The sequence below is a fragment of the Stegastes partitus genome, unplaced genomic scaffold, assembly GCF_000690725.1.
Source record: "Stegastes partitus isolate 25-593 unplaced genomic scaffold, Stegastes_partitus-1.0.2 Scaffold60, whole genome shotgun sequence".
Lineage (NCBI taxonomy): Eukaryota > Metazoa > Chordata > Actinopteri > Pomacentridae > Stegastes > Stegastes partitus.
The window spans coordinates 1-11,708 of record NW_007577791.1 but is presented as its reverse complement, the minus strand read 5'-3'; the positions used below and the strand labels follow the sequence as shown (position 1 = coordinate 11,708).

General features: G+C 43.6%; 1 protein-coding gene across 1 annotated transcript; it reads right to left on the bottom strand.

The window, feature by feature from the left end:
* Window positions 1-1,569: 1,569 nt before the first annotated feature.
* On the bottom strand, window positions 1,570-11,702 carry LOC103353074 (inactive serine protease PAMR1-like; the record flags this gene model as incomplete). The annotated part of the gene is made up of 10 exons (XM_008275852.1): window positions 1,570-2,583; window positions 2,670-3,031; window positions 5,081-5,310; window positions 5,530-5,596; window positions 6,409-6,585; window positions 6,679-7,581; window positions 7,802-7,993; window positions 8,171-8,341; window positions 10,693-10,800; window positions 11,489-11,702. Coding segments are annotated over 10 exons (3,006 nt in total), but the record flags the coding sequence as incomplete, so codon positions are not given.
* Between the last annotated feature and the right edge of the window lie 6 nt (window positions 11,703-11,708).

Sequence of the window (11,708 nt, the reverse complement as noted above, 5' to 3'; positions counted from 1 at the left end):
TAAACAAATGCACAACGTATTGCAGAAAAAGAAAGAATTTAAAGATTTCACTGCAAACCTCAGACAGGAAGCTGCAGATTTCAGGGACTCTGGGAACGTCTGGTCCTCCGAACGCTTAGAAGAGAAAGCAGCACAATTAGCAGAATCACATGATTAACATTCTCTGGTAAATCAGAACTATGTGCAAGTTCACGAAATGCTTTAAAGTTCCTAATATTGGCCAACTTTGTCTTGAACATTTGAGACTTTAAAGACCTCCGGTAGCAGCAAATGTGCTCGGGGCTGAGGACGACAAGATAGGAAGTCCACATGACACTGAATCTGCAGTTAAACCAGGACCCATCCTTTACGATAACGAAATTATCCAACATCACAGAAGCAGCCCTGTTTCGTTATGTCAGACCAGAATAATGGATGTGTGTGTGTGTGCGCCTGGATCGTTTGTGCCAAAGTATTTTAGCTCAAAGGGTTCTTCTCCTCACACGCCAGAACAAAGCACAGAGGGCCCACCGGCCCAACTGGGAAACTGGACAGAAACCTAAACATTTTGTGTAAGTCCGGTGTTAAGTATTTTGCCCCTCCGCCTCTCCAGCGCTAACTAAGTTCTCATGGTAGCATTTTCTCATCATTATCCCGGCACTTTGCTCGGGGGTTGCACCTCTGTTCCCAGCGCAGTCGGCTTATGGATAAGTGTTGTCTGTGTCTCTATTGATGATGCCCTGTGAGCTAACTAGGGCCTGTGAACAGACAGTCTCCCAGCCCGAGTGGATTGGACTGTCCTCTGGGAAACATGTGACTATGCTAAGCTGTTGTTCAACTTAAGTAAATGGGCGAAGGGGAAGACAGAAAGTCTTTGATAGGTGGCATTCCTGTGAAGTGAAAAAAAAAAAAAAGAAGAAGCTGTTTTGCATTCCAGTTCTGACCTTGCATTATTGACATTGGATTTTTGTTTTGAAGATTAACACTAATAGGAAGATAAAGAAAAGGTTACGCGAGGCCGGCTTACGATCTTGTTCCCTGTAAGCCAGAATGTAGCCTCAAGATAGTAGCTCAATACGAAGCAACCTCAGCTCAATCCTCCCGCCTGAAGCTCGCAAGAACATCTAGAAATTATTTATTATCACCCAGCTCCAATGATTTGTGTGTTCAAATTTGGCTTCACCTTCTCTGCCAGATTTGACCTCCTAGAATAACATAAAGCGCCTTTTTGTTTTTTTTTTTCTTTCGCTCCCCTTTCGGAAGTCGATGCACATCAGCTGCAGGTCCTCCATCTACGTACAGTCACCTCCGAGTAATGGAGGAAAGTCAAGAATGGAAGTAATTGATTCAATTTGAGCACGGTAGTGAGAATTGATCTGTGACTAACGTGCTGTTTATGGTTGTGAAAACGGTGCCGCTCTGACCTGGATTCACTTGTTTTCGCAGCGCAAACCCAACCGTGTGCTTCACCGAGCAAATTATAAGGTGTTTCTCTTCAAATTATCTCAGTGTGATGGTTTAATTCTGCACACAGTCAGTGGAGTACACTGGGCCCATGCATACATAATGAGTTTGAGCATAACCACGAGCTTTACCACACCAGCATTTTCTTTAATTAAAAACGTCATGATTTTTTTCTGCCTTTCAACACAATATATATACATCTCTTGGGTCGTATGAATTCGAATAGTAATTCCAAACAATACAACATATGTACATAACGATGAGTACGATCCGAACCATCATTCGCCAGGCGCCGATAATGGATTTCTGGTCATTTTCAAGTTTGTAGCCTCAGGTTGTGGGACCTGAACACCGAAGTCCTCAGTTGAAAGGTCGACGCTCGGCACATCTGATGTGTTAGCACCCCCCTCAGTTAGAGCACTGTGTTGTCCAGTGTTGCTTTTGCATTTAGCAAGAAAATGCCCTTGTGCATAAGATTAAAAGTACAAAAAAAAAAAAAAGATTAGACAGAATGAATACACTGAAAAACAGACAAAGATAACAGGGACGGTGAGATTCTCATTTCATAACACTCTCGATCCAGTCTTTGAAGTTGGCTACATGTGTGTAGACTGTGTAGAGGTCAGGATTGCACTCGCCTTGGTCATAACCAAAGCTCACCAGTCCCAGGAGTCTCCACAGCCCTTTGCTCTCCCCTTGAACCTGTGTAACACTCAGAGAGGGCTTCTGGTTATTGCTGGAGTGATTCTCGGAGAGGGCAGGGAGGACGAGTATTCCCCCAGTGTCAGAGGGACATATGTTAGATGGGCTATAGTCGGGCTTTTGGCTGGCACAAAGCATATTGTCTGTGACGCTGACCGGCACGCCGTTACGAGCGTACTGCTGCTCACACGGGACGACGTCGGCAAGGTGAACCAGCCCAACCCTTGCTCTCTCATCGAGGCCTAAATTTGAATCGGGCAGCGGAGACCAGCCCGTCACGAGCCCTTGACCGGAGGCAACTATGTCTTCCTGGTATTCTGACAGGCAGATTGGCAGGACTTTTTCTCCAATCCTTGCTTTGTCTAGTAGTTTGATCACAGCTATGTCGGAGTCAAGGATATTGGGGTCGTAGTTTGGATGAACGGCAATGGAAGCCACCTGAAAGAGAAAGAGATGGACTTCATCTACAAGTTTAGCCGAGAACTATCATTTGATTTTAAAAAAAACGATCTACAGTAGTTTACCCTCAGGTGTTGAGGACCTTTACTCTCTCTGTGGTCATCGCGATAGTGCTTCCCCACCACCACCTTTATCGTGGCCGTATCCACGGGATACAACTTGCCCAGCTCTGTCACACAGTGAGCCGCCACCACCAGGCTCCTTTGGTTCACCAGAGCCCCGCTGCAGACCAGTTGCCAGTCGGAAGCTTGATTGTGGCTGCCAGTTCCTGCTGCTCCACCGTCCTTCTTCAGGGACTCTGCCTGGCTGTCTGCCTTGGTCACCTTGGTCGCCGTGCTCTTGGTGGTGCGGCGGTAGATGGCTGCCATCCAGGGCCAGTGAGCCTCTTCCGGCCTCTCTGGGTCAAAGGTCGGATGCTTCCCACACACTGCCAAAGAGGAGGTGACAGGATGAGAGGTGAGACCGTAATCGAGGCGAAGGCAGGGGGAAAACAACACGGGAAAAATTGGATTTACATTGCGACTGTGTCAACATTTAGAGCTGCGGGGCTGTTTTTGAACTGCCTCCGAAGGCTTTTATTTTATCGAGGGATTGTTTGCGAAAATGCAAAGTAGTGCTCATGAATGGAGAAGAAAGAACTGAATCACGAATTTGCACCTTAATCCATCAACATAAACGGATACCTGCTCGACCAAACTTCTACGAAATGAAATTCACTTGAACATCGGCCCCTTTATCAGCTGCTAAAGAATAAATATCAAGACTTAAGACACAGATATAGTCTTCTTACGCTGCATCCTACAAAAACAGCTCCAGTGTTTGTTGACAGTGTCCAGACTTGTTTTATTAATGTTGAAGTGTGAGTTTACAGAACCAACGCCTTTTTTCCAGATTGGTATTAAAGCAGGTTGTTCATGAAGGACGGTCCTTTTTTTTTGTGATTGCTACAAATCTTTTATCCCACAGAGAAGAAAACCACCTATACAGAGTGTAATAAAGAACTTGAAGAGTCTTTCTCCTTGAGTGAATAGTCCTGAGGATAAAAGGCTCCAAGTGCACAGTTCTGTTTGAAAGAAGACGAAGGAAACCGTTGGTGCTATGTGCTATCAGACTTCTTGTAATGTGATTACTTACCTGTACAGTGTGTGCAGTATTATTAGTTCACTGAAACACTGTGAGTGTAAAAACATGTTAAATAACCAATAAATATGCTGTTTATGTTTCCCTGCTGCCTTCAGACTAAACATGAGTCAACAGAACTTAACTTCGGCATCATCTTATGGGTTAAAAATGCAAAATAAACTGAGTTAGTCAACTGTGTAGTCTTTCACACAGACTTTCCTTTTAGATTTTCTCAATTTAAGGAGTCTTTTTTTGGCATTAAGGACAATCAGCAACACATTTGAAACCAGTTTATACCGAAGACTGCATGTGAGGCTGCTTCCAGTTACGTTGTTGTAAAAGAACAGGCAAAGGCTGAATTCAATACCAAACTCCCATTATGTTTGCTTTCATTATTATGTAAAGAAACGACCAGGATTTAACACATCTTAAAAGACCAACAGTAAATTTTCCCTGTGAATGGCTTCTTTGAGCCTAAAAAGAGGAGTCTCGCTGGAGTTTTAACTCTCCAACAATGCCCGACTAGTTTTGGTTCTTTTGAAATTTATTGAGCTGATTAAACTCACAGCTGTAGATTAATTCAACTCATTATTTCAAGTCAAAGAACCTCAAATCAGACAACTAATGATGATACGTTCTAAAATAGCTAAAAAAAATTGGATATTTTAGGTTGAATTGACTCGAAATGAACAAAAGCAGCTGTGTTTGTGTTGAGTTAACAAGAAAGGATTTCTGAATCCCAGTGCAGGAAGGCTTAATATGAACGGATCTATACTGCAACAAGTCCTTTGTATCTTCATTTAACGCCAAATAAATGATGTACAAACAGGACTATTATGTTTAAACTCATCCTTAAGAGCACCTTTAAGTCTAACTGCATTTATATACGATGTGGTTGTTGTTGCTGAAATTGACAAAAGAAGATACCCAGTTGTTATACATTTGATTACAGCCTTGAGGAAGCCCTCTTTAATCAAAGATGCTTTTCAAACTCCCTTTGCATCCATCTCATTGCTCAGCCGCACATGCCAGCTAATGGCATTTAGCTTCTCTGGGAACTTTCACTGTGTAGTAAAGAAAAGCCCACGGCCGACAGGAATGCCTCAGAGATGTGTGAAGAAGCTGACGAGGTATTGCTCAAAGCCAGCAACGAGAAGCAATGATTATATTTTTAGAAAGTGCTGCTGCGTGTGCTCCTAGCGTTAATATTGCTTCATTAGACAAATGGCTATCAAGACACCACGTCTGAGTGGCCGCGTAGTAATTTTGCGTCTGGATAAGATTGCTGATGTGTGGGTGTGTAAATCACGGCAATAAAACGGTCGGACGACTCGCTGTCCTCTGCTGCCCTCACCTGGCGAACAGGACACATGGCGCCCGCTCCACTTCCCCGTCTTCAAGCAAGTGCGACGAGGACTGCCGGAGTGGTGGTAGTACGCAGACGCACACTCGTACTCTATGTGTGTGTATAGGTGGTGGAAGCCCTGGGGCAACTGGGAAAGCTGCGGGGGGCTTTTGGTGGGGCCGTCGGACTGGAGCTGTCGGCCCAGCGAGGAGGAGTAGAGCTTGTACACAGGTGTCTTTCTGAAGGGAAAAAGAAAAGAGCCAAGTGTATGTAGTCATAAGGCCAAGGGTTAAGTAAACACTTTAGAATGTGAAAAATGTATTGCATGACCTCAGAAATAACACTTTCAATTCATCCGTCACTTCATAGCATAATACCACAGAGTCTATAGTGCCTGTGGGTGTCATTTATTTAATGCAAACTGCCTTCCATGTTATATGCTGCATGAAAAATCATACCTGAGTGGTGCTTGAGGAGGCAAAACTCTTTGTCTGACCAGCTCTGACACTTTGGGCTCTCGACACGCTGCAAAATAAAATCCATATTTACAGTATGAATGCACATTCACAGCACATACAATACACCGAGGCCCCATTGACATGTGCTGTGATTTGAATGGAGTAACTGGAACGGTGATTTGATTTGCCCTGATTCAGTCTTTGTGCTACGCCGCATGTAAGCCAGCTGGCTGTAGTTTTATGTTAACAAAGAGACGTGAGTGCGGCATTGATCACGGCCATTTAACTCTCAGCCAGACGTAAGAAAAGGATCACTTCCCCCCAAAAAATGGCAAACTGTCTTTAAAGAAATAATTAATCGTTTTTTTTTTTCTTTTTTTTTAAACTTACAACAGTGGGAGAAAAAAAAACACTAATAAGGACAACTTGCCTAGTTGTTTAATTCATCAGGAAAATCGGGCCAGTGAACAATTTCACCACTTACCTCTTGGCAAAGAGCTGCAGAGCATCCAGGCCAAAATCCACTAAGAACTAATTAATATTTATAGCTCCAGGCTTGATGGATTATTTTAGCGCCAGGATCCTTTACTCACTAACATTTAGCATTTTTTTCTTAGAACCATTTAATTACTAGCCCATATATCTACCTTTATAGCTTGATAGCCTGGTATAAAGTGAGAAACCCATAACCCTTTATTACTAATTAATAATCTCGCAGTAAAATGCAGAATATGCCGATCCTTCAGTCTGTCTGAAAACATACTATATTAGACACTTGTGCCTTCTTACCTCGGCAGTAACAAACAAAAATGCTTCACAGGTCTCCAAACAGCTAAATTATCATCATTTAATTGCTTTTACAAACAGGGATGATGGTACCTCTGACACAGACAGGTTGTTTGCCGCTCCACGTGCCGTCCGGCTGGCAGGTACGTCGGCTGTCACCGCTGAGAGCGTACGAGTGGTTGCACTTGAACTCCACCGTCTCCGGCTCCAGCCCTGGCACCACCTGCTGGTAGCCGTGATAGAGGCGAGGCAGAGGTGGGCAGCTTTTCTCTGGAGGAGGGAAGCGAGCAGCGAGTGAGGTTGAAGGCCAAGAAGTAGGAGGATAATATTCAGTTTTGTGTTGTTTTTTAACGAGTCTCTTACCAGTAAAGCTTTGGTTGACCTCTCTCTCCTTTTCTCTCTCCTTTTCTTTTTCTTTCTCCTCCCTCTCCTTTTCCAACTCCTCCTTTGTTTTCTCCACCGACTCCTTCTCCGTCTGGTCCTTTTTAGTTGTTTTTTCCTTTGGTTTCCCGTTATCCTCGACCGCTCTGTACATGGTGTACTGCGTAACGTTGACTCGGGTGGGGATGATTTTCCTCCCTGGCGTTGGCGATTCTATGGTGTTGTTTTCTTTTGGTGTGTCCACGATATCGTACGTCACTGTGCTGTTGGTCTTCGTCATTCCCAGCTCAAATATCTCCACTGTGTTTTCTCCCTCAGATATGACCGTCCTCAGCTTGGTGTCATTAGGACCCACTTTGTCTGGATCTCTTTTTCCGTTCACCTGCTCCTCTTTTCTTTCCTTCTCTTCTTGTCCTTTATCTTTTATCACAACTATTTCTGTGATGTCAGTCTTCCCCGTCTCCAGGTTTGTGTCTAAACTGTCTTCTTTTTTCTCAGGTGGCTTTGGTACCTCTGGTTCTTTCTTTTCATCTGTGTGCAGGCTGTTATCTGGGTCTTCACTATCCACTTTATCTTCCGTGCCTTCAGTAGGTTTCTCTGACCCAGTATCTCTTTCCTCTGGCTCTCCTTCATTCCCACCCTCAGGCAGAGTTTTCTCTGGAATCGTCCCAGTATATTTATCTTCAGTGTCGACTGCTGTTGTATTCTCCTGCCCAGTGTTTATATCTTTCCCTGCAACACTTTCTTTTAGTCCAGTTGTGTTCTCTTGGTCTTTCTCTTTGGTTTTGCCGACATCCTTTTCACTGTATATATCTATTTCCTTGCCTCTTTCCGTCTCTTTAGCTTTGTCTTTGTCTTTCTCCACTTCAGTGAGAGTGTTATTCACTGTGGAGAAAAAAAAACATAGAAAAGATCATTACTGAACTATCTCTTAGCAGCTGATTGGAATTTGCTCGGTTCAAAATTGGCTCAGTATGCTCGATGAGTGCTTTAAACACTGACTCATTTTCTTTGAGCTGTTATCCAACAAAAGCTGAGTGAACTATTTGCAGTGACTCATCCATTTTGTGTCTAGTCTTCATTATTTAAAGACGTTTTCTCCGACCTTTAGTGCAAACAGGAGGAGTCCCGCTCCAGGTGTTGTTAGGAAGGCAGGTTCTCTGGGAGCCTCCACTGAGTTCATAGGGCTGGTGGCACAGGTACTGCAGAGCAATGAGGACATCATTGGGTCCATAAACCAAGAAGTGGTCCCCATGTGTTGGCTTCGGTGGCAGAGCACAGACTCTTTCCACTGGCACTGAAGACAGGAAAGAAACTTTTAAAAGCTGCAAATCTGCCTTTTTTTCAAGATCCGCTCCATCTCCGAGGCGGCATGCACGGCATCCAGAGACAAGCAAATTACACACATACGACCTTTTCAGATCCAAAAGTGTAATTATTTGGGTGAAAAACACGACTCAGATTATTATCTCACCACACTCCGGGGCAGGCGCACTCCAGGTGCCATCTCTCAGGCAGATGGCAGTACGAAACCCCCGCAGCTCGAAACCGGGGTCGCAACGGAAAGTGATGCGCGCACCAGAATGGTGAAACAGACCCTCTGTAGATCCATGGGTGGGCACCGGAGGCCTGCGGCATCCCACCACTGAATGAAAATACAGACAGGCATAGTTTATTTATGGACACATGCTGTTTTTTCCCCCCTTTTACTTACACAGATCATCTAAACAAAATTACAACGCATCAAGGATTTAGGAGGCATCTCTAGCATACCTCGAAAATCGGTTTATTGCACCTCCATGCTGTAAAAGACCACACAGACAGACCTTCAGTGAGATAATTGCCATCTGGCATTTGCAGGTCAGACAGGTAGTCAACAAACCGAAGCCTTAAATGACTCACTACCCACAATTCCCAGGGGACCGGAGGATTTAAAAGCATAATCTGCCTTCCTTAGAAGCTTGTTAATGAATAATTTCACCCATCACGGTAAAGTGCGAACAGTTCACAACAAGGCTTTAACACAAGGCTTGTAAATGAGGAAGAAATAGATGCAATAAAAGAGCTTTAGTCAAACTGTTCAATTTTCCAGTGCCGTAAAAGAAGATTTTACAATGTGGGCTAGTAGAGATTGGTAATGTCTGTTATGTAACAACCGACTGCAAAGCAAAACTTGCATTATATATCTTGTATTTGTGTATTAAAAGCAAACTGCGAATGTGCACACAAATGTCGAGATAAAAGCCTTCACTACCCACATGTGGGTTTACAAAACACACATGTTAACACTACAGCTATCGTACCATTACAGCACTCTCTGTGAGATGATCCCTCCAGAGATTTTCAGTGTTGTTGACTTTAAGTGGGATCAGATCCATGAAATGCACTGTCTGTGGTTTTATAGCTCAAAACCCAGGAACCCACCCTATAATCTGGGCGTTTTTGCCTCGGGGCATTTCCAACCTTCGGTCTTTTAGGGGATGTAGAATGTTGTTGGCCGACCAGAAGTGGAAAAGTAAACTGCAGTTGACCTCTTTTTGAATATGCATAAAAAAAAGGTGCTGCGGGCATCGTTGTTCCACTGCCAAATGATGGAGCTTTCATGTCAGGTTGTGTCGACAGACGTAATGAAATCAACGTGGAGTCATTAGGGCGGAATGCTAACATACATAACGGCACATTCTGCGAGTAAATCATCATTCCTTTCATTAACGCTTTGGAAACTCGGTCGGACACTGCACTCCAAAACAGATTAGACTCAAGAAAAGATTAAACTGTGCCAGACAGAGAAAAGAAAAGGGAGCGAATGCATTTCCCATCATGAGTTTCTATGATAATGTGTCACATTCTCTCATATGCAGAATGAGTTTTAGCTTCGGCTCGCGACAGATGACAAGCTGATTATTAGAGGCATAAAATATGGCTGATGTCAGGTTCATACTTAACATTCTCCGTCTGACTCTGAGGCAGAACTGTAGATTACATTTCCTCTACAAAATGTGAGACATTAGCGTCATTCCAGCTCACTGCCATTAAAATTAACAGCTGAGGAATACTCCTGGGAATACAGATGAATGCGCACTGGGTGGAATGAAACTATTGCCCTTTTTTTTTTATGGATGTCTCCTCCATGGAAACGCTGGCTCTTGTTATAGAAGTAGAATTGTTTCACCATTAGTTTTATAGACTTGAATTTAGCCCTGAAAAACAACACCACAAGAAGAAAAAAAAAAAGTTCAGGAAGTCTGTTTTTGCAGGATCTTAAGGGAGGTGTATCGGGTAGAAAAACACAACTTAGGGTCCAGACGTCCATAAATAAAAGACTTTGTAGGGCAGAGTGACTCGAACCACACTCCACGAGGGGAGCGGTACCCCACGTGAAGAAGGGGGCCACACAGATTTAAGGTGGTATCTTCAGACACCAAAATAGCTCGCTGACATTACCCAACTCTGAAATAGAGCATTTTTTGTCCACCTCCACCTTTTACTTTCTTTCCTCAGTCAGATTCAGCCCTCCACCTTATTTATCTTTCCACAGCAGCATTACTTTTTTTTTTTTTTTTGGCTCACAGCTGCACAATTTTGAACATATTAGGTTTGATGGTCAGTCAGTTTTTGCAAGACCTCTATTAAAATTTAATTTATATTTCTTGAAAACCACAGATGCAACTCACAATGGCCGGGGAAGGCAGCTGGCCTGAACTCAGTCCAGACCACTAACCTTTCCCTTGTGACAGTGAATCACTGGCTGCTTCAATTTCAGATTAATTTGCTGTAACTAGGTGTGTCTCAACTCAGATGAATATTACTAATATGACTCTGGGATGTCGTAAGTGTCAGTACAGTCTTTTAGAAGTTATGACTGAGTATTCTGCGGAGACTGGTTATTTCTTTAACGTGATTAGAACTTGCATTTACCCCTTTTAAATGTTCCCAAAAACATAAATTGTCATTACGATCATACGGTTGAGACTTGAGTTATGCTTACTGACTCACCATTTTCACACCGCTTGCCCGTGTAGCCAGCCAGACAGGCGCAGTGGTAAGTATAAGAGCTGTCCAGGATGCAAGTCCCATCATGCAGACAAGGAGAGGAGCTGCAAGCTGTAAACATATAGTGTTTGGACATTAGTGTACAAATAGGAACACTGACTGCGTTACCAGTATTTTAAAGCACTGTAAGTACGTTAAAGGGCACGGCTGTCCACATCAGGTGACATCAAGGGATTCATTTTCAAAGCTGTTTAAATGTCACGCTTGTTTTCATTTCAAATATTTGTATGGGTATTTAAACACAAAAAGCCTCTGTTTGCTTTTACTAGATTTGGCTCAGCCGCTGGTAACTTACGTGCACTTGTGTGTGTCTGCTTTTGACTTCTAGAGAATGAGGACATTTCTGGTAAGTGAGGACATTTCGGCTTCTCTGTTCGCGGGCTCAACACCCTGAAGAAGGGCCTTTGCCGAAACGTGTAGGTACCAGTCATGCACTATTAAAGGCTTTTTATTATGCACTGGGGCCTGAATGCCATGGAAACTTCTTTCGTGTTTGCATTTGTTGTGGCCCGCGACTCCAAAGAGCGCCTTTGTTCGTCGAGTGTGACATTACACATGAGTTTTTTATTTGTTGGGTATGAAACGAGGACAGTTCACCATTACGGAATTAGGATTTGGTTTAGGTTAGACGATTCTCTCGGAGCTTTGGGGGCGTATTAGGTGCGTTCAAAGTAAATTACAGTTATTTGTTGCTGCAGTAGTAGCAGCAGCGTATTGTTTTTCTTGTTAAATTACATGCCTGAGTTCTCCTGAAAAGTGGCGAAGAATCCATCAAAATTCTTGTAACCGTCAGACACAAAGAGAATGTGCAAACTGTTGCCAGAGCTTTGAACCGGGGCAGGTCTGCTGTTCCCGCAGAATCTACCGATGACACGGGACCTGATGCTGTCCCCGTCGCGGACCTCCACGTAGTCGTAATGACAGGATTGGTGAAACTCCAGACTCAGCATCATAAACCT